Source organism: Anabrus simplex, chromosome 1 (genome assembly GCF_040414725.1).
Source record: "Anabrus simplex isolate iqAnaSimp1 chromosome 1, ASM4041472v1, whole genome shotgun sequence".
Lineage (NCBI taxonomy): Eukaryota > Metazoa > Arthropoda > Insecta > Orthoptera > Tettigoniidae > Anabrus > Anabrus simplex.
The window spans coordinates 1,038,568,063-1,038,594,372 of record NC_090265.1 but is presented as its reverse complement, the minus strand read 5'-3'; the positions used below and the strand labels follow the sequence as shown (position 1 = coordinate 1,038,594,372).

Here is a 26,310-nt window from a genome sequence, read left to right as displayed (position 1 = left end):
TTTAGCACACCATTCTTAAAAGAGAACTTATTAAGCACGTAGTCACAGGATGCAAAGAAATACTATCTGACTGACAAGAAAAACAGAGATTTGTCTTCATCTTGTAGTTTGAGGTTTGAATACCAATTACCAAATTCATCATCATCCTTCTAATTCTGGATTGGGTAATACTGGACATCAAGCAATGCAGACCATTTAACTATACTTGGCTTGACAAACTTGCTGAGCATCTGTTTCAATAGATCCATCATTAATTCAAACAGTCAATGGATATGTGAGGAAGCACTCTGAAGGATTTTATTGATCTGATCAAATGATGGGATAGTCACACATATAAACCTTACAAAATGTCTTGTTAAGGCCAGAGGAAAGAAACAAACTGTTTTTCTTCACGAGATGTAGTGGGTTTTACGTTTCTGAGAACATGTGAATCACGTTTGGGAGAACATGCCATTCTTTTGGCAGAAGATGAGGAGAAAGATCATTTGTTAGTCATCAGATCTATTGTGTCCTGCTTTTGGGAATAGTAAAAAAACATGATAAACTGGCAGGAATGCTAGCAGCACACACTACCACCTCATCTTTAAAAAATGAAAGAAGTGGATCCCACTGATCTAATAATTGACTGAACACCTGGTTAGGGATAACCATCTTGTGCACACATGCTTCAACAACTTCTTTGTTTCTTTTCCATGCATACTTTGAACTTTCTGAAGATGTTCTTTTCTTTTCGCACTCTTCTCCAGGTAACGGGAAATATCAACAAGAATCTTACCCTGATAGACTTCTCTCAAAACTACTAGAACTCCATTTTTCTGTCCAATCATAACAGGAGCATTGTCCGAACAGAATGCCAGACAGTTCTTAAATGGTACTTTATTGAATTCCAACTGTGACAATAGTAGCTTTCCTATGTTGCGCCCTGTTGAATCCCCTTCCAATGCTGGTATTAATGAAACAGTACTTATAATACTTTCTCGAGCAGCATCATAAAAAGTAACCACAATGGGATACAACTTGGAATCAGTATCTCTGCTCCCCATCTGTCGACAAAGAAAATGGACTTTTCTGCAAGCAAGTAACAATGTCCTGTGTTGCAGTACGTGCCATTTCGTTTAGGACATATGTTGTTTTTGTGCGACCACAACCGTCCTTTCCTGTGATTTCCGATAAGGAAACATATTTCTAACAAAGCTCCTGCATGGTCAGCTGCACTCAATGGAATGTTGTGTTCCACTAAAAAAAGAAGTAAAACACTTGGCTTTGATTACATCACAAACATTATCTCCAGCTTTGGCAAAAAAAAAAAAAAGAATTTTTTTTTTTCTTCCTTAAATTTCAAATTTCCAAGATGTTTAACACAGTTTACATGATTAGTCAGGTTGTTTTTGCCGCCATGAGCTATGTTAATAACACAAGAGCACACGGTACAAACAGCAAATTTGACACCTTTTCTAGATTTCAGTATAACATGGGAGTTTCCCTATAAACACCTGATGATAAAGTCTTTTCGTATATGTACTCACGATTAATGGTAAAAACCATACGACAAAATAAGAAACGAACACAATTCACGTTACTCCACTCAACATAACCTCAGCTTCGCAATACATGGCAATAAATATGAAGCAAATTAAGCGATGAACATAATTCACATGTTCCTCCGTAACTACAACATGACCTATACTTTGTAATTTGTGGTGAAGAACAAAAGAACTAATTTTTATACAGGATGGTAAAAGATATTGAATGAGTCAATGCAAAGAACAAGCAAACGGCTATCAAAGAGTCACTCTCTTTCAAATCGATATTGATCAACTAGGATACAGGACGCATCTCGTAACGATCGGATGAATATAAATCAGAGTGATGTATTGAATATTCAATGGTCACACAGCATGTATCGGCGGCCTGTGAAAGCTTGTTCTGGCGCAAACTTTAAAAAGAAAATCTTGTACATAAAATCGTAAAATACGCCCTTTGTCAGAAAAGTTCTGGGACAAGTGTTGAATTTCTGAGGTTGCAATGCGAACAAAGGAACAAATGTTGGTATTATGTTATCTGGTATGTGTACGTTCTGTGGTGGCCTTGGCCATGTTTCCAAGCACACGCACTAGATAGCAGAACTGTGCTTAGCAACACTCTGGACTCTGATTGTGAAGAGAGAGTGAACATTAAGTTTTGAGTTAACACATTGGAGACCGTGTCTTAAGGTGGCATGTGGGCAGGCAGACTGCCATATTTTGAAGGTTTTTAAAAAATTGTAGAAAATAGTAGGTAGGTTGCAATTGTAACGCGTATATATCATGAAAAAATTAAAAGTGTCTATTCTACAGATTAAAAAGTTGCATTAAGATCTACTGAGTATTTTTCACATTACACATTTTCCAACGGTATGCCTTTTGCAACAACAACAAAAAGTCTGACAACAAAGTCTTACAAATGATGAGCTTGAGTGCTGAATAGTTTGAAGCATTCAGGGACACAAAGTGCTAAAGAACACATTTGATACCACCAGTATGTCTCCTTCCTCGTTACTTTCCAATTTTCCGCTTTTCCTTTATCTGCATGGGCGTTGCAAGTGCATCCAAATCACCAAAAGTACCCGGCGAATGTGAATCACTCCCTGCCTTTGAATTATCATCGCTTGCGTCACTTCGTTCTAAATGAAAATCCAGTCGTATGAAGATTGTGAAGCATTAGCTAAATAAACTACAAAGTGCAAAATCACACCTGGGTAGAATATGATAGAATAGGTTATAAATACCTTCATCACTAACATGAAGTTTGATATCAGGGTCTATATCTGAATCATCTACCTCTTCTTCTGAACCACTGTCATCAAAAATATCTTCTAAAATCTCTATAATTCCACCTTCATTCAATGATCCAATAATTATAGCAGAAACAAAACGCAGTCTAAACACTTCGCACGATGAAAACAATACTCTGAAAGCGCGCGCCTTGAGCAGCTGGAAGCATGGAGTGTAGAAGCAAACTCGAGCAAAAATAAGCTGCTATAAGTTCGAGAAAACGACAGGGGACACGAACGCACGGTATAGCTGTTATAAAAGTACTTTAAAGTGGTATGTATACTTTACGAGCGAATCTCGTCCTGGCTGTGTTGACAATATAACAAATACGCAGGCCCGAGTTAGCCTGGGGCGCGGTCAGTCTGAGCTGTTACCCGACCCCGATGCACACTCGGGCTCGGTCTCCAATGTGTTAAGCTCGGGAAAACTCCTAGTGAAACGTGGACAATGATTACACAAGCATATGGAAGCGATGCATTGTCAAGAAGTCGTGTGTTCGAGTGGCACAAAAGGTTTCAGGAAGGCAGAGATTCAGTGCAAGACGAACACAGAACTGGCTGCCCGTCTACAGCACATCCCGATGCAAATGAGGAGCGTTTAAGGCAGTTATTGCCAGAAGACCGCCGTGTAACTGTGCACACAATATCAGAAGAGCTTCATTTTAATCGTGACTTGCGCCATAAGATTTGACACGACGATTTAGTGAAACGAAAAATGATGCAAAATTCGTCCCACACAATGTAACAGATGACCAGAAAGAGGAAAGATGAAAAATTTCTGCAGAACTACTGGATAGAGCCAGACGTGATCCTACATTTCCAACAAAGATTATTGCTGGGGATGAAAGTTGGTGTTCACCCCCACACGAAGCGTCAAAGTGCAGAATGGCGGAATTCTGGATCACCAGCCTGGTAAAAAGCCAAATGTCAACCTTCGAGAACAAAGACAATCTTGATCGCATTCTTTGACAGTAAAGGGGTTAGTTCACCATGAGTACATTCCACCAGGTGAAACAGTGAACCAAATTCTTTAGATCGAATTCTTGAAACCTTTGCGACAAGGAATTCCACATTACCGCCCTGAGTTGTGGCAGTCGCAGGACTGGTTCTTACTGCAAGACAATGCAAAACCTCACACTGCTTTATCTGTTACCGAGTATCTGGCCAGACATTCTGTCACTGTCGTCCCACATCCACCATATTCGCCCAACCTCTTGCCTTGAAATTTTTTCTTGTTTCTGCGGGTGAAATGAGGATTGGAAGGAAAGCTTCATCAGATAACGCAGACATCCAATGGGCTGTGACATATGAGCTTACAAGCATTGCAGTTGACAATTTCCCTGCCTTCCAAGACTTCCAGAAATGCTGGCAATTGTGTATAGATAGCCAAGGCGACTAATTCGACAGGAGCTGAGATCATTAGTTGATAAGTGCAACTTTTCTATCTTTTACGACCTCAGTCCTGGAACTTTTCTGACAAAGGATGTACTACAGTTCACCTGCAAAACCCTAAAACACAGTCTTTCCATACATTTTATTGGAAAACCGTAAAAGTTGGCAGGCATGCTATATTAATTCTTACTTATTTTCATTCTTGTATCTTCAACTTTGTTGTAGTATGTCCTTCACCCTCCCGACATACACACGCACAAATATTTTTCTTCCCCCCTCCCACCCTCTCCTTTTTCCCTTGTACGTACTTTTCTTCTATCCTTGTCAGTCTTTCATTGCACTTTATTTGATTTTAATTTATTTCTTCTACCATATTCCTCCCCCATCTTCTTTGATTCATCTGACGACCTTGCAGTCTGTTCCTTAATGCACATTCTGAATGAACAGGAAACATCTTAATTGGAGCTAAAATGACGCCATCAGATTCTCTTTGGAAGAAAGACTAGAATACAGTGAGCCATTTGGTCTATAAAACGATGGTAAAGTATTCTAAAATTCAAACTGTTATTGTTAGAGAAGTTTCCCTTATGGACAGATGTGTTTTCTCTTCTGAAGACGTGGGGTAAAGTCTCCAAGAAACTAAGAATTTATCCTCGTTTTTTGATACAGCAAAAGGCCAAAAGCAATATATTTTGTCTATCAATACAGGCCGTAAAAGCATCACATCAATCTATATAAACTGAGATAGTCTTAACCTGTTAAGAGGATGGAAGAGGGAAGGATAATGAAGCAGATGATTGAGGCCAAGACTGAAGGAGGGAAAACAAGAGGCAGACCCAAACTAAGGAGGTTGCACTCAATCAAGAAACCTGGATTGGAACACTGTTGAGAAACAGCAAAGGTGGTTTGACATAAAAAGATTGGAAGAAACCTGGATTGGAACACAGCTGAGGAGCAGCAATGGTGGTTTGACAAAGATAGAAAGGTGACATTAACATCCCAACCAAGCCGTAACTGCAAAAGGAACACTGACGACGACGATGAAGATGAAGATGATGATGATGATGATGATGATGATGATGATATGATCATGAACACAATGTTTGTGCTAGCAGAGGCAAAACCAGAGTCGAGCAATTGCATTAGTACCACATAGTGTGTAAACAAAAGACATAAAAACCGTTCATAACATCTCAAATTGTACATACTGGGTGGTTACAATTAAACTTTCCTACTTCATCATCTCTATGTAGAAAATGAGCAGTCACATGATCTGGAAATGTAATATGAACACTGCCAAAGACATTGGGAAGAGAAATAATTAACAAGCAATTCAAATGAAACACTTTACCGTATCTACTCGTGTATTAGACCCCCTCACGTATTAGACCCCCTCTGGCTTTTCGAGACGAAGAAAATGAAAAAAATAAATCTCGCATATAAGACCCCCCAACGTAATTTGTCACAGAAGAACGATTCTGCTTCGAAGCAGGTACAAGTCTTATTGCAGCTCTGATGACATCGCACAACTTTGTGAATAGTTTCGTCCGTTTGACCTACGCAATGAAAACGCGTTGAATCCATGAGGTACATGTCCGCCAGCATAATAGCACAATTAGTTGCTGTTCTCGGGAGTATGACTTCGATTCCCGGTACCGTACTGCCCGAGATTTACGAATGGCAGGAAGATTGATATGCGGTGAAAGCGGTACAAGTAACTCCCCTCCACTGGGGATGTGTCTAAAAAGAGCTGTACCACCTCGGGATGATGAAATGAGTTTACTTTAGTTGAGAAATATTCGCGAATTCGCGGTTATTGCCATTTATATAGCAGGCGAGATCATTAACAAAAATATCTCGTAACTCGGGCCAATACAGGTATATATTTGGAGAGAAGTAAGTTTGAAGTGTGATAAAAGCTATCCAATTAAAACGATTGTTTTACTCGCCAACGTACCTAATAATAATAATAATTTTATGTCCCCACATACTTTTAACGATTTTCGGAGATGCCAAACAAAACATACTAGGGTATGCGTTAATAAAAAGGAGACAACAAACGTACGAAATGAACATTATGATAAAACGCATTACCGCCACACATTTTCCTGTTATTTATTTTTATTCTTTCCGTCGAGGAACTTTTGGCACCATCAGGGCGAAAATATATCTAACCTAAACAATGTGGTCTGTCTTATCTTATGGACAGCTGTTTATAAAATCCTGATGTGGTAAATGTAGAGAACAAGCAGGAAATGTACTTAAAAATAGGGGTCTGTGTTTCAACAGCCACAGTTATCAAAAGAATGTTTCCAGTTACTATGTATTACATTCGGAAGTACAATTCGTACACACAGAACACCTGTTTGGAATGCTTTCTACAGGCGGCTTTATTCGGAAGGAGTAGCTTCTGCTACATATACACCAACTGGGAATATAAGAGACCATCTCCCGAAACCATTTGGGAATAGATTCACACTGTTTAGACTCTATAGTTAGGAACGAAATGATTTTTAAAAGGTTCAAAAAGACGGGACCTCGCATGCTCTCGATTGCAGTGCATGGCTCAAAGAGAATGAAGCATGACTGACGCGGCTGACGAGATGGCAGTGAAGATGACGTCACTTGGAATTCTGACACACCGGTAGCACGGCAGAGAAGTTGGCGGAGTAAGGCGATAATTCAAATGAAAGCAGTAATCGGGTTTACTGTGTGGTAGACCTACTGCTGAAGTGACAGAAGCAAATGACTGGCCATTAAGTTATTTTGTATCAATATTTACTTATATAATAACAAGATACCCTTATCTCTTTGTTCTACGGGGTCGAGCATTAAGTGAGACGAATCTTCGTAGCGAGTTTTTACAGCCGTATGCCCTTCCTGACGTCAATCTCGCCAGAGGAATTAATGAGATGTAACGAATGACATGGTATGAGTAACTAAAACGGACTTTTATATGTACCATAGGTCTAAAAGTCGTGTTCACATTTTATTGTCTTTACATTTAGAAATACTGCCTTCGCATGAAAATAGCCAGTATAACTTACATACATTCTAAGTTTGTTAAATAATAGTACAGAATGTTTACACGTACAATTTATAGCTCTTTATAGCCCAGAAGTCATGTGTTCACTGCACAAAATTTTGAGGTTATCGCATATTGGACCCCCCTTTACTATTTTTGGCTGTAAAAGTGGGGGAAAAAAGGGGTTAATACGTGAGTAAATATGGTATGTGTTGCCGAATCATACAGTGTGTCCCACTCCAAGTGGGGCCGGGAGACAACATGCATGTTCCGAGTGGTATATTCATAACCTCCCGCATATTCTATTACCAATATTATTACATTTATTGCTTATGCGCCCATTAGCCTTTTTCATGAATACTAACCTTTTTTACAGGCAGTGTTGGAAGTGTTGTCCTTCAGCATTTAACATTCTAATGCAATTGCTGTTCACATGCATAAATTCCTGTTGTGGAATTGTCCTAATTACTGTTGTTATATTGTTTTTAAGTTCATCTATGGCGTGAAAATTATTTCTGTAAACTTTGATATTAACCTGTCATCAAATCATTAAAAAACTGCCTCTATGTCTTACAAAGATCATGTGCAGTATGAGCTGTGGCAGAATCCTGTTGGAAATACCCATATCTTATCTCATTATCTGTCAACATTTGAAAAAATGGTGCGAGAATATGTGCAGTATCTCTCGGAATTTATGGTATCTACTGAAAACCATGAGGTCAAATATCCATTCTGCAGTTACAGCACACCATACATCAATTTTCTGGTCATGTAAAGGAACTTTATGAATTAATCACGGATTTTCAGTGCACCAATACCTATTGTTATGTGAAGAAACATGACAACTCAAATGAAACCATGCCTCATCTCAGAAAATTATTAAATGTGGATCAACAAAGCTGCCAGCAATATTTTGCAACATCCAATTACAGAAATTTACTCTGGCTTCATCATCACAGGGTTGCAATTGGTGGATGATAGTCACTCTAAGGTTTTAATCTCAATATTTTAGTAGCCGTATGTACTGAGGATTTTAAGATACCAACTTGTTGTGCAACACACCGTATGGATTTAGTGGGAGATCATATGAATAATGTGTTAATGGAATGAATTTTTTTCTTCTGATAGAACCCTTCGTTTTAATTCAGGAATTACAGCACTAAATGATCCTGCCATTGTTAATTTATTCACGAGACATCTGTTTCTCTACCTGGACTGGAACTCTAGAAATCTTTCCTGAAATCGCCTACACACCTCTCTAAATGACTCAGTTGTTACATAAGTGTCATACATAAAAACTCTTTGTTCAAGCGTGAATTTCACTACCATTTCAATGGTGTAGTAATTAATTAATCTAATTAATTCTAAAGTAATTCTGCCACACATGCTCTTGAAACAAACATTTCACTTCATGGCTTCACGGCTTCCCTTGATACACAAACTTGAGTAACTGATCAACTCCTGGCTAACCAGTGAGTTAGCATGACGTTATGAATACACCTCTCAAAGCGTGCATATCAACTGCTGGCCCCGCTGGGAGTGGAACACACTGTACAATGTGCCTGGATTTGTGGACCTAGCATCTGTCACATTACAAAGTATACTCTAAATGGCACCCATCTGTGTCCAATAGAATCTGAAAGCATAGGATAGTTTGTTGCTCAGCAGCACGGAGCTCCTCCATGGGTATGTCTGATACCTCCATTGATATTCTTCTCTTCAGGTCGGCACATCTACAAATGTACACTTGATAAATCCTGTCTTTCAGATACCCAAAGGACCATGCAAATTTTGTAGTCCATAAACTGGACATTATTTGTACAGAGTGAGGTCTGCATACTATAAATGGTTTCCTGTCCAGAGTGGGTTAAGTAGAAGTTTAGCTGTTACTTTGCATAAAATATTGTTTCATGCTATTTATCATCAGTTTGACTTCATATACCTTTTGCCAAGTCAATATAGTTTATTATTAATTTCCATTTATGACTGCAGTTGTTAGTACAGACAAAGAGGAAAAACATTAATCTAAAATGTTCAGTAGTCATCAGTGGATAAAAGTGGATAATTTGCATAATTCCACTCTCAATTAACTTTTACATTGCTCATTAACCCTTTCGTACTCAGCGCGCAGATCTATCGGCGCGAGAGGTTATGGCAAGAACGCTCACGGCGCCGATACATCGGCTCTGTCCTATTTAGGGATTGTGGTCTTTTGCGTGGCTGTTAAATCGTAACAGTTGATCGTGACGGTACCTTAAAGCGTTGAATTTGCATTTTACTCTACAGATTTAACCACCAGCCCTACAGAATATTTTTATTTTCGACAAATGAAATCTGTTGAGCGTGAATGTTTATGTTGTGGTTATTTGAAGTAGTTATTACGTGGATCTGTTTTGGTTGGCTTATGAATACAACAATTTGATCTTGATATGAGTTTAGTTTAGAGTATATTTCGTTTCTTTGGTATGTCGTGTGTTCACTGTACTTCGCAAACTATAATTTTACTCCTTTTCATAACTCCGTTGTTGCACGTGTTTGCATCATCTTTTTATCGTAATAGCTAGGCCATATTCAAGGCCGAATGAGGCCGATATCCTTGAATTTTCAGATGATTTGGACAGAAATAATAACCTTCTTTCGCCGAAAGTGATTCGCATTATGTGGGAAGTGACACAGTCACAGCTGCTCACCGTGCATCAGACCGCGAGGTCCTGACATCGATGACCGTTACATGTACAGTGAATAACTTTGTGCCATGCTACATGAATGAATTGCAGCACACACATCATATTGATATCAAATTATTCAGAATAAAATGTTCTTTCTTTCACGTCTAAGAGTAAAGAAGGAAGACGCAATAATGTCTGATTTTTCAGTCATTGAAAAACCAAAAATTATTTTTTTAAATTTATTTTCAAATTTAATAAATTTTTTTTTGGCTTTACCAATAACAATACGTCCTAGGTATATTCATTTCTGAAATGCTCATAGTTTCCTGTATTAGTGTGATTTATCTTATTTTAATGTGCATTAAACTGTTTACATGTTGATTTTTTGTAATTTGGTTTGGAAAATGACAGAAATTAGTCTTGAGTGTCTTCGAGCAAACCACTGCATATAGGCTGAGTGCCAAAGGGTTAAGAGACTGTTATTTTATGTTTTCATTCTCTATCAATCCGAGAACCCATACTCCACTTTGGTGCTGTATATAAATGCAAAGAGTAAGCTAAAGAAAGATCTAGTACCATGCAATAACTGACACAGCTTACCATTCCTTGCTCTGCAGTGAAGACAACAATTTCAAACAAAGGGGGTGCCACCTGTTCTAGGAAATGGTCCACTCCAGGTCTTTTTTTGAACCTCCAGCCAGTCTTGTACTGCAACAGTATGGATATTAGAGTAGGCTCAAATATAAAGGGCATCATATCTCAATATACAAAAATAATAAATAAATCAACAAATTTAAAAAATTAGCACATCTTATACATTCCGATAAACTAAGGAACACATTCTCTGAGCAATACCATAAAGTAAAACATTCTATTTAAGAAAATGACACATAATATACCATTTTTTACTTATATAATTGTAAGTATGCTCAACTCTTGTCCCATTTCTCTAAGGGGGCAAGTAAGTGAAATGAATCTTCATAACGAACTTTTACAACCAGATACCCTTTCTGAAATCAACCTTATCAGAAGAGTTAATGAGATGAAATTATTAACATGATATATGATAGCAGGAAGGGAGAGGGTGAAACCCGGTCCTGGCACATAGCTTACTCCTGTGAAATAGCACCAAGGGGACTGCTCAAAGCTTAACGTCCCTATCCGATGGACGAATTACCATCAACAGCATCATATGCCCTCACTTATATGAACACTGTGCGTTTGGAATTGAATCTGGGTTTTTGGCACTCAATCTGATGACTAGAAATTATATACCGCCACCTTTTCTACTCTGCCGGCCAACATTCTCATGGTAAAATTTTTTTCAATCAACGGGATTCGAACTGGCTACCTATGGTGTCAAACCATACAGACTTGATGGCCACCAGGCACACTGATTTACTCACATAATTAACACACTTGCTTTTACTAAAAATATAGGCAAAAAAGCCAGCTGTGTAAATTATTCACATAATTCTGACATACAAAAAGTTTTATAAAGAAAGGAAAAGACATTAAGTATATATATATAATAATAATTGAAAAATACACAAACTCATCACCATTTGGCATAAAATTATCGTGTCAGATTTCTGATTTCTTCTGAAGGGTCAAGAGCAAAAGCTTATATAAGTCAAGTTGAACACACAAGTTTGAAGCAGGCTACAGGTAGCAGAAAGATATTTGTCCTGCTGTGAGGTGACATTGACACCTGAAGTAAAATAAATACCAATTAACTAAGGTACCAAACCTATACATATCTAAAGCCATACCAGCAAACAAAGAAAATCTTTACCTTTATATGCTATTCATCATCACTACTTCAGAAAGAACTGCTGCCGCCAGGACCACTTACATCTTTTCAACGCTTTTCAATTATCTCCAAAGAAATCACGTCCCAAGCGCACAGCATCCACTGACAAAGAAGTTCCACAGATGGTTTCTACATCCTACCCGCAGGAGTAAAATCGTGCTTACTATCCGCTATCCTGCCCTGATAGAACTTTCATGTGTGGTCCTTGACAGGCTTATTTACTAAAACCTCCCAAGGTTTGACGTACAGATGTCAGACCACCAGGAATTATTACCAAATCATTTTACTGTTTCCAGTAACTTCTTGGTATCATCTGTCAAGTGGCCACGAAAGCTGCCCAACAGAGAAAAACCAGGCACTCAAGGAGGAATCAAATCACAAACTGTTCTTATCCAATTGTGTATGAGCACAAGGTGTCCACCCACCCTTTTTATTGCATAAAAACATGGATCCCTAGAGAAAATTTAACTTTTGACATGGCATTTAATTTCAAAACCACACATGGCATAAGTTTTCTGACATCAGCTGTTACTTTAAGTATTACCATGCATCTCTGTTTCTCACTTCCAGTCGTAGGTTGCCAGACTATCACTTGTGATCTCCTGGCTAATGGTACACAAAACAAACGATACTAGCTCTTTTCAGAGCCAATCTGCAAAGCACTTGGGAACTGTTCTGAAAGTCCTTCAAATCAACATCGAAGGAATCAGTAGATCTAAAAGTGACTACCTTTCCAAACTGGCATTGGAAAATAATGTTGATGTAATATGCATTCAGGAAACTCATGCTTCTGATCCACTTCAGCTTCGTTCAAGAGGAAACATTCCTGGATACAAGTTACTGGGAGCTACTCATCATCAGTCTTACAGAACTGCAACCTCTGTTCGAAATTCCATTGCCTGCTCTTATTTAGTCTCAGCTAATTCTGATGCAGGCATTTTCAACATCACTACAAAAGTTAATGATGTATCAATCATAAATATTTATAAATCTCCAGGAACAGTGTTCTTCAAACAATCTCTCACTCATCCATCTATTTGGATAGTCATCATACTCAGTGGGGTTATATAGATATAATGACCAGTGTGGAGAAAAACTTATAGAGTGGGCAGAGCTTTGTAACATGCAACTGATTTTCAATCCAAAAGACAAACGTACATTCAAGTCAGGAAGATGGGACTCAGAAACCAATCCTGACTTATGCTTTGCTTCATGAGATCATCAGGAATCCAGCTTTCCTGTGTTTCGTAAAGTTCTTATGAACTTTCCACATAGTCAACATCGACCTGTCCTTCTGGAAATTGGAATGCAGATTCCTATTATTTCTTCACTCCCTCGTTGGAACTTTAGTAAAGCTAGTTGGGAGAGCTATTCAGCTGATCTTGACAGTACCATACGATGGATTCCTCCTGAGGTTAGTAACTACTCTAGGTTTGTGAAAGCTACTTTAACAAACACTAAAAGACATATTCCCCGTGGAGTGATAAAGGACTTTATTCCAGGGTGGGATGAGGCTTGTGAAGTACTTTATGAGGATTTCCAGGAGAGTGGTGAAAAAGATGTAGCTGACGAGCTCCTTCGTAAACTAGATGAAGCTAGATGAAGCAGATGGAAGGAAACCATAGATACACTGGACTTCAGACACTCAAGTAGAAAAGCTTGGAGCCTTCTAAAGAAGCTGGGAAGAATACCTCACAGTCTCCAGCTGAAACCAGAGGTTTCACCTAATCATATTGCCAGTCACATTGCCAGTTTGTCCAAATCCAAGCCAGACAAAATACACAAAAGATTTATAAAAAACGAACTGTTTCGTTTGAGAAAGCAGTACACTACACTTCTTCCAACATTTCTGCTCCTTTTACTAAGCAAGAGCTTTTGCTTGCCCTAAATGAATTGAAAAATGGAAAATCTCCAGGTTTTGATGGTATACACCCAGAATTTTTGAAGCACTGTGGAAAAAATGTAAGGAACTGGATAGTGCAGTTTTGCTTAAACATACTCCAAACAAGTCAACTCCCTTCAGAGTTTAAACGAACTAAGATACTAGCTATCTTAAAACCTGGTAAACCTACGGATTCTGTTGAAAGCTATAGACCAATTGCCTTAATAAGTGTCTGCTATAAGCTCTTGGAACGGCTTATCTACAACAGAATAAGTGCTCTAATTTTTAAAATCATTCCAATCAAACAGGCTGGTTTTAGACCTCAACGTAGTTGTGAACATCAGGTGCTTGCTCTGACAACATATATTGAGACAGGTTTTGAAAAGCAAGTGGAGCAGTGTTTATTGACCTAACAGCTGCATACGATACAGTGTGGAGAGAAGGTACTGTGTGTATAAATTCTTTAAACTGACAAAGTGTAGTCAAATGTCGCGTCTGATTAACAATATGCTCAAAAACAGAATTATCCAGGTAGTCATGCATAAAAATTACAGCAAAATAAAGGTACTTAACAAGGGTCTATCTCAAGGATCTGTTCTCTCTCCATTACTGTTTAACCTGTATATTGCAGACATATATGTCGCGAGCTCTCGTCAGTTTGCTTATGCCGACGATCTGGCAATAATTAGTCGGCATGTGGATGCCAATGTGATAGAAGGAACTTTAAATGCAGACCTGGATGTTCTGTTCACATACTTCAAAACGTGGTGCTTGAAACCAAGCCCTAGTAAAACGAAAGCCTGCTTCCTTCATTTAAATAACCGGCAAGCGAATGTCACCTTGAAAGAGTCACTTAATGGAAGTCTTCTCCCCCACAATGCCAACCCCAAATATCTTGGAGTTGCTCTCGACCGATCGCTATCATACAGGAAACATCTAACTAACCTAGCAGCCAAATTAAGGTCACGCAACATCATCATTCAAAAACTTGCTGGCTCCACATGGGGAGCTTCTGCATCCACTTTGCGTACTTCAGCTATGGCGCTGGTGCTTTCCACAGCTGAGTACTGTTCTTCAGTTTGGATCAACAGCTCTCATGCTAAAAATGAAACAATGAATGAAACAATCGTGTCATAAGTGGCACAGTAAAATCTACTACTCTTTTCTGGTTGCCAGTGCTCAGCCACAGAGAACCCCCTAGAATTAGAAGATTGAATAACTTGGTTAGAGAATACAACAAGATATTAAACAATTCTGATCTCCCCATCCATGAAAATGCTAACGTCAGATTCAGCCGTCTCAAATCAAGATCTCCTCCTATTCAAACAGCACAGGAACATGTTAGGAGGGATTTCAAACCAAAAACTGATTGGCAACAAGAGTGGAACAGCGACTCAATGGCGGACATTGTCCATTTATAAGAATCCTCCAGCTGGCTTTGATTTGCCCCGCAAGACATGGGTAGCCCTCAACAGAGTACGTACTAACTACGGGAGATGTGGATCAATGATGTTTAAATGGTGTATGAGATCTTCCCCAGCCTGTGACTGTGATGCAGTTAAACAGACTATCGACCATATTGTCACCGAATGCATTGGAAGGGCACTGGATCCAGCCAGGACTTTGTGGTGGCTTCTGCTGAGGCCATACAATGGCTAAGAATTTAGATCTAACTCTTTGAACTCTTTTGCTTGCATGATTGTTTTCAATGTTATAATGTGTATATCTTACAATTATGTATATAATAGTTTGTGCTTACTGTTCATGTATATTTAATCTTTGTATTGTTTTGTGTACGTTACCATACGCTAATAATAATACTTCCAGTCATCATACAATAACATTTGTTTTGGTTCTCAGACTGATTTTTTGACTGTGGCAAATCAAAGCTGACAAGAGTCTAGTTTGAATTTCCTATTTGGGAAAGGAGACTATTGTTCTCTCTATATTTCCTTATCATAAAACAATGAAAGTCAGTAATCTTCTAGTTGAAATCTTTAGGCATTCTTTGGGGCAATGATGTTCTTCGTCTCAGAGAAATATTATTTCTCCTCATAAACCTTACAATCCAGCCTCGGCCTACCTTAAATTCAAGATGATAATCTCATACTGCAGCTATTTCACGTTCGTTAAAATAAAGCATTTCATAACAAATGGCACATCCATCGTTACACAGCAATATCACATATTAAATAAATTCCCCTCCTACTTGCAGATACTTTCCTCTTTCTGTTGTGGGACTTCATCAATGTTTTAAATTTGGATTTTAAATTGAGACATACCAGATTGTTCTCTTTATTATTGGTTGTATGTGAGCATATATTTTTTAACTGGATCGTGACTGAAGATGGCCCAATGTATGTGGCCTCGAAACTAGTACCAGTTACAGAAGAACCTCGATAATTCGAAGTTGGTTCATTCAAAGTCCCGCCTAATTCGAAGAAGCTCTTGTTCCCGGAAACATGAGGTACGGTTTTGCATGTTATTTAAATTGTTTAATTCAAAATACGAATAATTCGTAATTCGAAGAATAATGTTGGTCAAATTACCGAAATTCAGACTTTTAATGCAAACTGTCTTTATATTTTAAAAATATACACACAAAGCAAGAGACTTCTTCTCGGGAAGTTTGATAAGCCACGATGTTTTAAGGACGTCAGGCACTTTCCATGCAAGTACAGGACATCTAAAATGCATTCAGTACAGTAATCCAATGAATAATGGACTTGCACAAGGGAGCCAGCATAATTTGTCCTCGTCTTTGAATCGTGCGTTTTTTCTTTCGATGCGCGAGGTTATGTTTGCCAGTGATTTATTCAAGCACATTATTTGAATAATATAAATGCACCTTGTTGGATACATTTCGGGAATAGATTTTTCCAAGTCATTTGAAAGGTTTAAACTGTGAATCAAGGTGACTACATGTATTAATGCGTCTTAAAATACTTTGTGACGCGGCAAGGGTTTGCATTTCTGAATTACGAGATAAGTACCATGGCGGGAAATCATACACAGATAGGTCAGTCACTGTACTGTGTTCGAATGCAGACGGAAGCGAGAGAATTTCTCCCCTCTCATAGGAAAGTTCGATAAACCACGATGTTTTAAGGACATCGGGTACTTTCCATGCAAGTACAGGACATCTAAAATGCATTCAGTTCAGTAATCCAATGAATAAAGGACTTGCTCAGGAGAGCCAGCTTAGATTTCTCCTCATTTTTGAATCATGCTTTTGTTTTCTTTTGCTGCGAAAGGTTATGTTTGTCAGTGAGTTATCCAAAAGAATACTGTATTGTCAATTTGAATATTGTAAATCCACCTTGTTGGACACATTTTGGAAATCATCTTTTTTCCATGGCATTTCAAAGGTTTGAACTTTGAATCAAGGTTAATTGCATGCAGTACAGGTCTTAGATTACTTTTTGATGCAGCAAGGGTTGGCATTTCTGAATTAAGAGTTGGCGGTTAATTCGAAGTCCAATTTCTGCATCCCAGCGACTTCGAATTAACAAGGTTTTACTGTATACAGGGCACTATACAAGCTAATGATATTGAATAGGTGGAACCTTCTCTACTCCAAGATGATAATAGGGTACAAAAAGCTCTATGACATTCGGTAGCTTAAAGTGCGTTTTTCTGTTTCTGCCAGTACTGCACAAAATACTGAAAACTTACAGCCACTGCCCTATTCCCATGAATCCCAATGTAATTGATTACCAAAAGTTTATACGAGCATACCAGCTCATTGTGTAGATACAAGATCATAGAACACACATAAAGCACTCACACAGAACACACCAGCAAAAAAAGAAAAAGCAAAACACAATGTATTTCAGAAAAATTAATGTTAGCATATTTGAAACCTGGTAAAAATCAAATACAGTATAACATAACAATATAGCAATGTATTTTAAATGAAAAAGCCCACTTGAAAAGTTTCAGCTCAATAACTGAGAAACATTACTGATAGTGACTGTTACGGGGTTACCGTGGTTACAGAGGTGAAAGAAGCTGCGGGCATGAATGGGTCGATATAAGACAATCAGAAGATTAATTTAAAACTTTAAAATTAGAGCTACACTTCTTTCTCTCTTTTTTTTTTTCCTTTTCTTTCAAAGTTAGACTTTACAATTCAGGTTCAGAACTAGCTCCTTACGATGTTAGAAAATCAGAATAATCAACAAATCACCAATTAACAATCTGAGCTTGAAGCTCCTGAAAACAATTTTACCTGAGCACTTCTACTCCACCCAATCACTAGTCAAGGAGGTAGATCTCCCAGTATCTCTTACATCAACAGGAAGAGCGTTATTGCTCTATCAATTTACACTCAGGGATCTATTTTCGAAAGTTCACAATTTCCAGGCCTATCAAAGGCACAGCTTACATTTAACCAAAATCAAACAGTATTCACTGTCTTAAACGCTCAACAGTCTGATATCTTTACCATGAAGAGAATGACATAGAGCTTAGCAGGGGTAGCGAGTACCCATTCTACAGGGCTTCGGTAAAAACAAAGGTTAAATTACTGGCCCAAAAACCAAAATGGAAGAGAGGCGAACCCTTGCACTCCAAGAAATTTACATTACATGCATAAAACCTTATTTGGGCTTATGGCCCGACATTACAGAGGCTAAACCTACACTACTGAGGTGACTAGATGGAGAAAAATATTTTAGTTACAGATAATACAAGACAGATTTTAAAGGTTACAATATGACAGTCACCTCAGGATCAAGTTGAGAGGGAACGCGAGAGGGTACCTCACTCTCTATTCCCTAAATTCGGTTAAGTTCTTTCGGCTTGTTTGAAATTTACATTTAAGTTTGAAATTTATATTTTATAAAATAAAGTTAAATTACTAAAAATCTGAAACCTTCCCCTCGACGTGGCTTTCAAAGACTATCACACAGTTAAGCAGGAACTGCCATCACCTTGAGCTGGAGGACCTCTCGAAGATGGACGAGGCAACCCCGCCTCCTTTACAAACGCACACCCTAGACTGGAGCAATGAATAAGACAACCTGATCCAAAAATGTGCCCGCAGTTATACCCGAGTGGAAAGTTCCAGAAAACTCCGGGCTAAGACCCGACACACCCCCAATTCTTATTGGATAATCAAATAAATACCAAAAAATTTTGATTCGTAGAAAAATAAATGTACAAAATTTGTCATTGGCCAACATCTTAAGTTGGCAGGAAGAGATAGAAGTGTTGATAAATTTTCAACATCAGAAAACAAAAATAATACATTCCAGTTTAGACAACCTTTACATACAAAATTACTTTAGAATTTGAATAGTTCATCTTCACACCAGAGGGCACAACATAAGTTTATAGCAGCGAGATCTGTTGAGAAATGTTCAAACTTCTTGTACTAGTTATTGCAAACTTCACGTATCAGATGGCATTCTTCAAGGCTCTTAATTTAAATGTATGGCAGGTGCACCTCCAGTACAGCCCTCCCTCCCCCCCCCCACCCACCGCCACAAAAGTCCTTCCTCGGGTAACACAGTTTAGAAAATTTTGCTTTTTAGAAAAAACTGAAGTAGAAGTTAGTATTGATAAACTTAACCATGATAGGTTAATATGGTTGTTTGATCCGTATTAACTAGTCTGAATCTATTACAGAACTATTTAAAATAGTTTTACTTGAATCCGCCTTGTCAATACACCTTATAATGAAAGAAAACTATTTTACCATACATGTTTTGGGAAGTCATCCATTCCCTTCATCCGTGGTCAGTTCAAAGAATAAAACAATATCACACTATCTTTTGCTTTTACAATTTAAAGAAGTATTTTGTCCCAATTCACCATATCAATCAAAACAAAAGTGTGAAATATTATGAAAATGATCTCAATACCAGAAAAAAATTTTGAATCAAGTTTAAATGAGAAAAGTGCAGAAGATAACCCACTGTATAGACTAGCATATGACCATTTAAGGAATAAAAAGAAGGAAAAAAAGAAAAACTTGATCATAAATTTATATAAGTATTCTCATTCAGTAGGCTCCAAGTAGCCTACGCAGTGGCCTCCATGGTATGCTCTAGCCATGCGTCTTGGTGGGTGTGCTAAGTACCAACTGATGAACCCAACTTAGCGCACGGGGACGAAACACTGGCAACCAGGAATGAGTTAGCTGGAAAATGTATAATATCCAATATTGGACCATTTATATTGGCATTATAAATTTACTCTTTCAAGAAAAATATTTCAGGTTCCCTATGGGACTCAACATCTATATCATCTGATGGCCAAGTAGGCATCAATTTTTGGTAATGAGACAAAGGGTGGTGTGAATTAAAATGAGCACACACTCTTTACTCGCGAATTTAGAGCAGGCACTCGCAATGAGGTGAATAAAAACCGCGTGTCGGAAGCCATCACTCACAGCAGACCGGTGACCTTGAGCACACACTCCAGTCGCTCGAGTAGCAGAGTGGGCGCTCCAGATTTCTGGTGAATAAAGATAAAGCAGGCACTCTTCCGGTAAGCGCCTACTCATGTTTCCTTGAGCTAACTCAGTAGGTGACTCCAAATGATAGTGTCAAGTTTAATAGCATGACAGAGGTAATGGTGGTGGTTAATCGGAAAAGAAAATTATATAAACTTTGCAGAGAATCATCTCAACTTGATTACAGAGTGTTATAAAGCTCCAGTAAGGAGCATGCTGAAGAGCCTCTGTGGCTCAGACGGCAGCGCGCCAGCCTGTCACCCTTGGGTTCCGTGGTTCAACTCTCGGCCACTCTACGTGGGATTTGTGTTGGACAAAGCGGAGGCGGGACAGGTTTTTCTCCGGGTACTCCAGTTTTTCCTGTCATCTTTCATTCCAACAACACTCTCCAGTTCCATTACATTTCATCTGTCAGTCATTAATCATTGCCCCAGAGGAGTGCGACAGACTTTGGCAGCCGGCACGATTCCTATCCTCACTGCTTCTTTCATTCCATTCCTGACCCAGTCAGATGACTGGAAACAGGCTGTGGATTTTCAGGGAGCATGCTGAATGGTTAGCGGAGCATTTCCTTGGGTACTCCAAAGAAACGAGAGGTGGTGCACTTACAAATGAAGAAACAATGTAAATCTTCTTGCGTTATGTTGGTGTCCCTGGGTTTCAGAGTGGAGTTGGTGAAGACATCTCGGAGAACTGTGTAAAAAAATATTTTCGCAGGTTTTGACATGAACAGAAATGAAAGCAAATTATTAGATAAAATTCCAACAAATGTTGCTTAGATGCAGGAAACTAAACCAAACCCCATGGCACTACAGCCCTTGATGGGCCTTGGCCTACCAAGCGACCGCTGCTCAGCCCGATAGCCTGCAATCTACGAGGTGTCGTGTGGTCAGCACGACGAATCCTCTCGGCTGGTATTCTTGGCTTTCTAGACCGGGGCCGCTATCTCACCGTCAGATAGCTCCTCAATTCTAATCATGTAGGCTGAGTAGACCTCGAACCAGCCCACGGGTCCAGGTAAAAACCCTGACCTGGCCGGGAATAGAACCCGGGGCGTCCGGGTTAGAGTCAGGCATGCTACCCCTATACCACAGGGCCGGCCTTAGCTGCAGGAAGCACGGGCTAAACAGCAAGAACGTTTGAGCTTCCCTTATGCTGTTGGAACTGTAGACTGTACTCGTGTACAAATTCAGAAGCCACATGTTCATGGGAATGACTACATTTACAGAAAAGGCGTCCATAGCATTAATGTACAGGCCACTTGCAATGGAAAGGAAGAATTCAACCATTGTAGATGTATCATGGCCTGACTCTGTCTATGACATCCAGCTCCATAGCTAAATGGTTAGCGTGCTGGCCTTTGGTCACAGGGGTCCCGGGTTCGATTCGTTAATTTCCCTGGCACGGGGGCTGGGTGTATGTGTTGTCTTCATCATCATTTCATCCTTATCACGACTACGGGCGTCAAATCAAAAGACCTGCACCTGGCGAGCCAAACCCGTCCTGGCATCTCCCGGCTCTAAAAGCCATACGCCATTTCATTTCTGTCTGTGACTCCCGAATTTGGAGGAACTCCGATGTTTGCAGAGTTATGACGCCTCTGAAGGAAGTCGAAGGGATGACAACTTCTGCAGATCTTACAACTTGCTTACATCACGCCGACACAGATAGGTCTTATGGCGTAGGAATAGGAAGGGAGCAGCCGTGGCCTTAATTAAGGTACAACCCCAGCCTAGTGTGAAAATGGGAAACCACGGAAAACCATCTTCACTATCTCCCGGATGCAAGCTCACAGCAGCGTGCCCTTAACCGCACGGCCAACTCATCCGGTCCTGCAGATCTGTCTGGCTCCTTAAAAATTTAATTCAATTGTCAATATACTATTTTCAACATAATTCATGTTTGTCAGTTACATTATAGGCCTACCATTTTCCTCAGTTTATTAATGTCGTAATATTCAGGCTATGATTTCCTACCTTTCAGACGGCCGATGCTAGGGTTATTCTCCCCCTGCATCAGATTAATCAGTCGCTTCTCCCATTATTATAACGATATGCATTTGTTTCCCGTACGCCTTAATTCTACTTTATATTTCAGTCTTGTTTTCATGTTTTGTAATTTTTTAGCAACAGTTGTTGGACAGAAATTCTTCTTCTCCTTCTACCGCTTTTCCCACCTCTGTGGGGTCCTGGGTACAAATTTTGTCGCACATGTGGATTTGGCCCTGTTTTACGGCCGGATGCTCTTCCTGACGCCAACCCTAGATGGAGGGAGGTAATCACTATTGCACGTTTCTGTACTGGTTGGTAGCGTAGTGTGTTGTGCGAATATGAAGAGGAAAGTGTTGGGACAAACACAAACACCCAGTCTCCGGTCCAGAAGAATTAATCAGAGGCGATTAAAATCCCCGACCCAGCCGGGACCCTCTGAACCGAAGGCCTCAATGCTGACCATTCAGCCAATCAGACAGTTGTTGGGCGGAAATGTTTAAGTTAAATTTAGCGAGTAGTTCACACTGAACTGCATTTATTGCACTTGTTTTCTTGTGCTTCGTATCCGGTAACTGTGACTTTGAAAACATAATTGTATGTTCCTTTAAAATGGAGATAAAAGCGGACTGGAATTCCACACCGTCGCCTGCCGTGTTAAGCATTGAACTACCCGGAAGTCATCGAAGTGTTATCACAGTCTAAGGTGTTATGTACATGGCACGTGCACGACCTTAATCAGTGACACCGAGTTGCTGCTCCAGACACTCGAGTGTACGCTGTACTTCCGCCCTACATTTTTATTCACCGCAAATGCTGAGTGGAAGCTCATCAGCAGGAAGACACTCAGGCACTCAGCGAGCACACGCACACTCGCTTAGACTCATTTTTATTCACACCACCCAAAGTCTCTCATAGATAGTGCACTGGCACTGCTGGTGGCTCCAACTAGCCTACGCAACCAGGAATGAGTTAGCTGGAAAATTTATAATGTCAAATAACGGACCATTTATATTGGTATTACAAATTTACTCATCCGGGACAAATATTTCAGGTTCCCTATGGGAATCAACATCTATATCATCTGATGGCCAAGCAGGCATCAATTTGTGGTAATGAGACAAAGTCTCTCATAGTGCATTGGCACTGCCGGTGGCTCTAAGTAGCCTACGCAGTGGCCTCCACGGCATACACTTCAAGACACATCGTCGTCGAGCGTGATATACGGCTGCCATCAGTGAAGCTCAGTGGGAAAATTGGTAAGCTTTTGGTGAGTGATGTTTTTACTTCTCTCTACGTCCAACGAGGGCACCTACACCAGAAGCTGACGCGGCTCCGCAGAGGGCTCAAACTGCGATCAGACAGGTGGACTGAGCGGTCTCTCATGGGATATCACCCCGGGACCTGTAGTGTTTAGTGTTAAGTGCCTAAAGAGGGCAGCACAAGGTGACCCTCCCGGGCTCACTCAAGGACCGTCAGGGATACCAACCCTCATAGACGCTCTGAAGCGAGTTACAAGTACTCGGGAATATACATTTCCCAGCTGTGATAGATTGGAACAGTCCAGTGTATTTATTTATTTAGTTTTGTGAACTGTGATCTTCAATATGTTTCATAACACCGCTGCAACCACCTGCACCATCTCTACTACCGCCACGACCACCGTTACCCAGGCTTCGACGGACTACCTGCTCTACAGTCTGGGTCACACTCAAGCAGTAATGTGCCCGTCAAATGACCAGTCATCGCACCATCTACCGATATCACCTGCTACAACGAGGGATTCTTCAAAGTGCCACAACACCAGCCCAGCCGAGAAATCCGCCAGCAGACAGAAAGTACTCATCACCGACAGCGCAGCAATCTTAGTTCCCTCAAACCCCTCCTTCCCCAGCACCTCTCCCCCTCCACCACCCAACACCTCTTCAAACACACAATTCCCTCCGCTCTCAGGAGCCCGGCGACCTATTACCAACCCCAGGACCCTCCAGAAAGCTCCCTCTGGCACCCACACTTTCCTCCTCCTACAACCATCCCCCGAGTATTGAAACCCCAAAAAAGTATTCCTCAAACTTCTCCAGTTTAATTTTTTGAGGGAAGAAATAGCCGATATCCGCCCCACCAGCAACGGGGTAATTATCAAAATCAACGGTGAGGACGCCGCACGACGGCTCACCACCTCAGTTGGGTCAGCCCACTTTGGTTCAGCATCTCCCCTCAAGCCCCCCGCCCACAACCAAACACACACACCCCCGCCCCGTCGTAGTCTCTTCAGGAGTGTCATCCGCGGGGTAGACCCCGACATCTCAGAAGATATCATCGTACAAGAGTTAAACAAGGAGGGCATTCCGGTAAAAAATACACTGACCAGCAAAAAAGGTGGATCACTTTGTAAAATCTAAATCAGACATAAATAAACAGCTTTCGTTTTGGAAGGTTTAATGACCTAAGAAAGATATATTCAACAATTTTTGAGATAAGAGATCATAAATGCCACTATTTCATCTTAAATACGTTAAACTTACATACATGGTAATAGGACAAATACACAACAATCATAGAATAAATTTAACTTTCATAACAAAAGTCAGCAGAATGTCTACAAGTGAATACAAACACATACAACAATAATAAATTACAATTTAAAAAACCATCAGATAATTTAAATTCAAAACAATTGTCTCAGTTGAATTGTCTCAATTATCAACACTGTTTTCATTTCTTTGAAGTGCATTTATGTCATGATTTTAATCTTATTTATGTGTTTGTGCTGATGATGGCTCCAAGAGCTGAAATGTGTTCACATTTATTCCATGAATAATCTTAGATTGTAATACGTGTCCAGATTTGGTGGTTAAACTATAAATATATTCTAAAGTTATTAGTCCATACGGACCATGAGCATGATTACTTGTAATGTAACTCCATTAAAAAAGCAGACATATGAGAAATTGTACCAATGAACAGTGAATAGATACTAGTACTTTATTTTAACAGAAGTTGCTCCTGTCATCAACGGTACAGTGTCAGCCTGTGGATCCCAAGATCACGGGTTCAAACTCGGCAGATGTAGTAAGATTTTTGAAGGGCGAAATAAGTCCATATCACTCCATGTCATATGATCGCAGTATGTAGAATTGATATTCATTGCTTATATGCATGTAAAACACTTACAATGGCACATTCGGTGTTCAGAGTAAAATGGATCATCAAAATAGAAATGCAGGCAGCCTAAATGGCACCAAATGCCTTCAAATGGTTGCTGAGGCCAAATGATGATTTTCTTTTGGCCAACAGGGAACACGGGGCTCATCTTAACTCTTAGCTATCATCTTCTGCTTTTTTCTTGGCCCAGTACGCTTTCATTTTCTGGCTGTGTGCCTGCTGCTTTTCATCCATCCACTTAGGCCTGATGGTCCCTGTTCTCTGTTTGCTTGTGAGAGACAGGATGGCCTGTCGGTACTGAGATCAGTTCTATGTGGTCTCTACTGGGATGTGCAGTTACTCTAGGTTTGATTTTACTGTTGTGATCCACTTGGTCTTGGAAACCTTTCCCCTACTTGTCACTGTGAGGAGAGTGTTGGTGAGCCTGCAGAGTTTTTTAATTTATTATTATTATTATTATTATTATTATTATTATTATTATTATTTCCAAGAGAATTTCCTTTCCAGCAGCTATATTTGAATTTGATTATTTTTCCCTCCTTCTCAAATGAACCTCTGGAAAATACCACATGTTGAACATCAATTAACTACTATACAACTACATCTTAGAAAATTAGAAAAATTTTTGATATAAGAATACGCTGTGTGCACAGACTGCTGGTCAGAGACTACCAACAATCAGGTAAACAGAATATTAATTATTTTTGTACCCAAAAATGTGTCATTACCATTACCTCACACATTTATATAAAAGAATCTATCACAACAAAAATGGTGTATAGTAAAGGGTGTTTAATGAAATTTCCAGTGTTATTCAAGGCTCATCAATTACATTAAATATAATTAAAATTCAACAGTATGAAAATAATACACATAAATGTATACAACTTACAGTCCAGTCTGGGTGTACCAATACATCAGTCAATTCCAATACCAATGTGTATGGGGGCTGGATATACGGATACTGTAATGGATCTGGTAGCAGTTTCTCCCTGGAAGGCTCGCGAATCATCTAAATGAAAAATCAAATACTCCTTAAAAAATGAATTAGAAAAACTACTATTATATTTTAAATAAACTATTTTCCTCCCACCAAGGAATAAG

General features: G+C 39.6%; 1 protein-coding gene across 2 annotated transcripts in view; it reads right to left on the bottom strand.

Moving 5' to 3' along the window:
• The window catches only part of ttm50 (tiny tim 50), a 124,732-nt gene that overhangs the window by 49,518 nt on the left and 48,904 nt on the right, over positions 1 to 26,310 (bottom strand). For both annotated transcript variants that reach the window (XM_067149510.2, XM_067149518.2), the window contains exons 4-5: positions 26,099 to 26,218; positions 10,499 to 10,606 (exon numbers count right to left, since the gene is read on the bottom strand). In XM_067149510.2, coding sequence (XP_067005611.2) covers positions 10,499 to 10,606; positions 26,099 to 26,218 — 228 coding nt within the window. The remainder of the gene's footprint in view (positions 1 to 10,498; positions 10,607 to 26,098; positions 26,219 to 26,310) is intronic.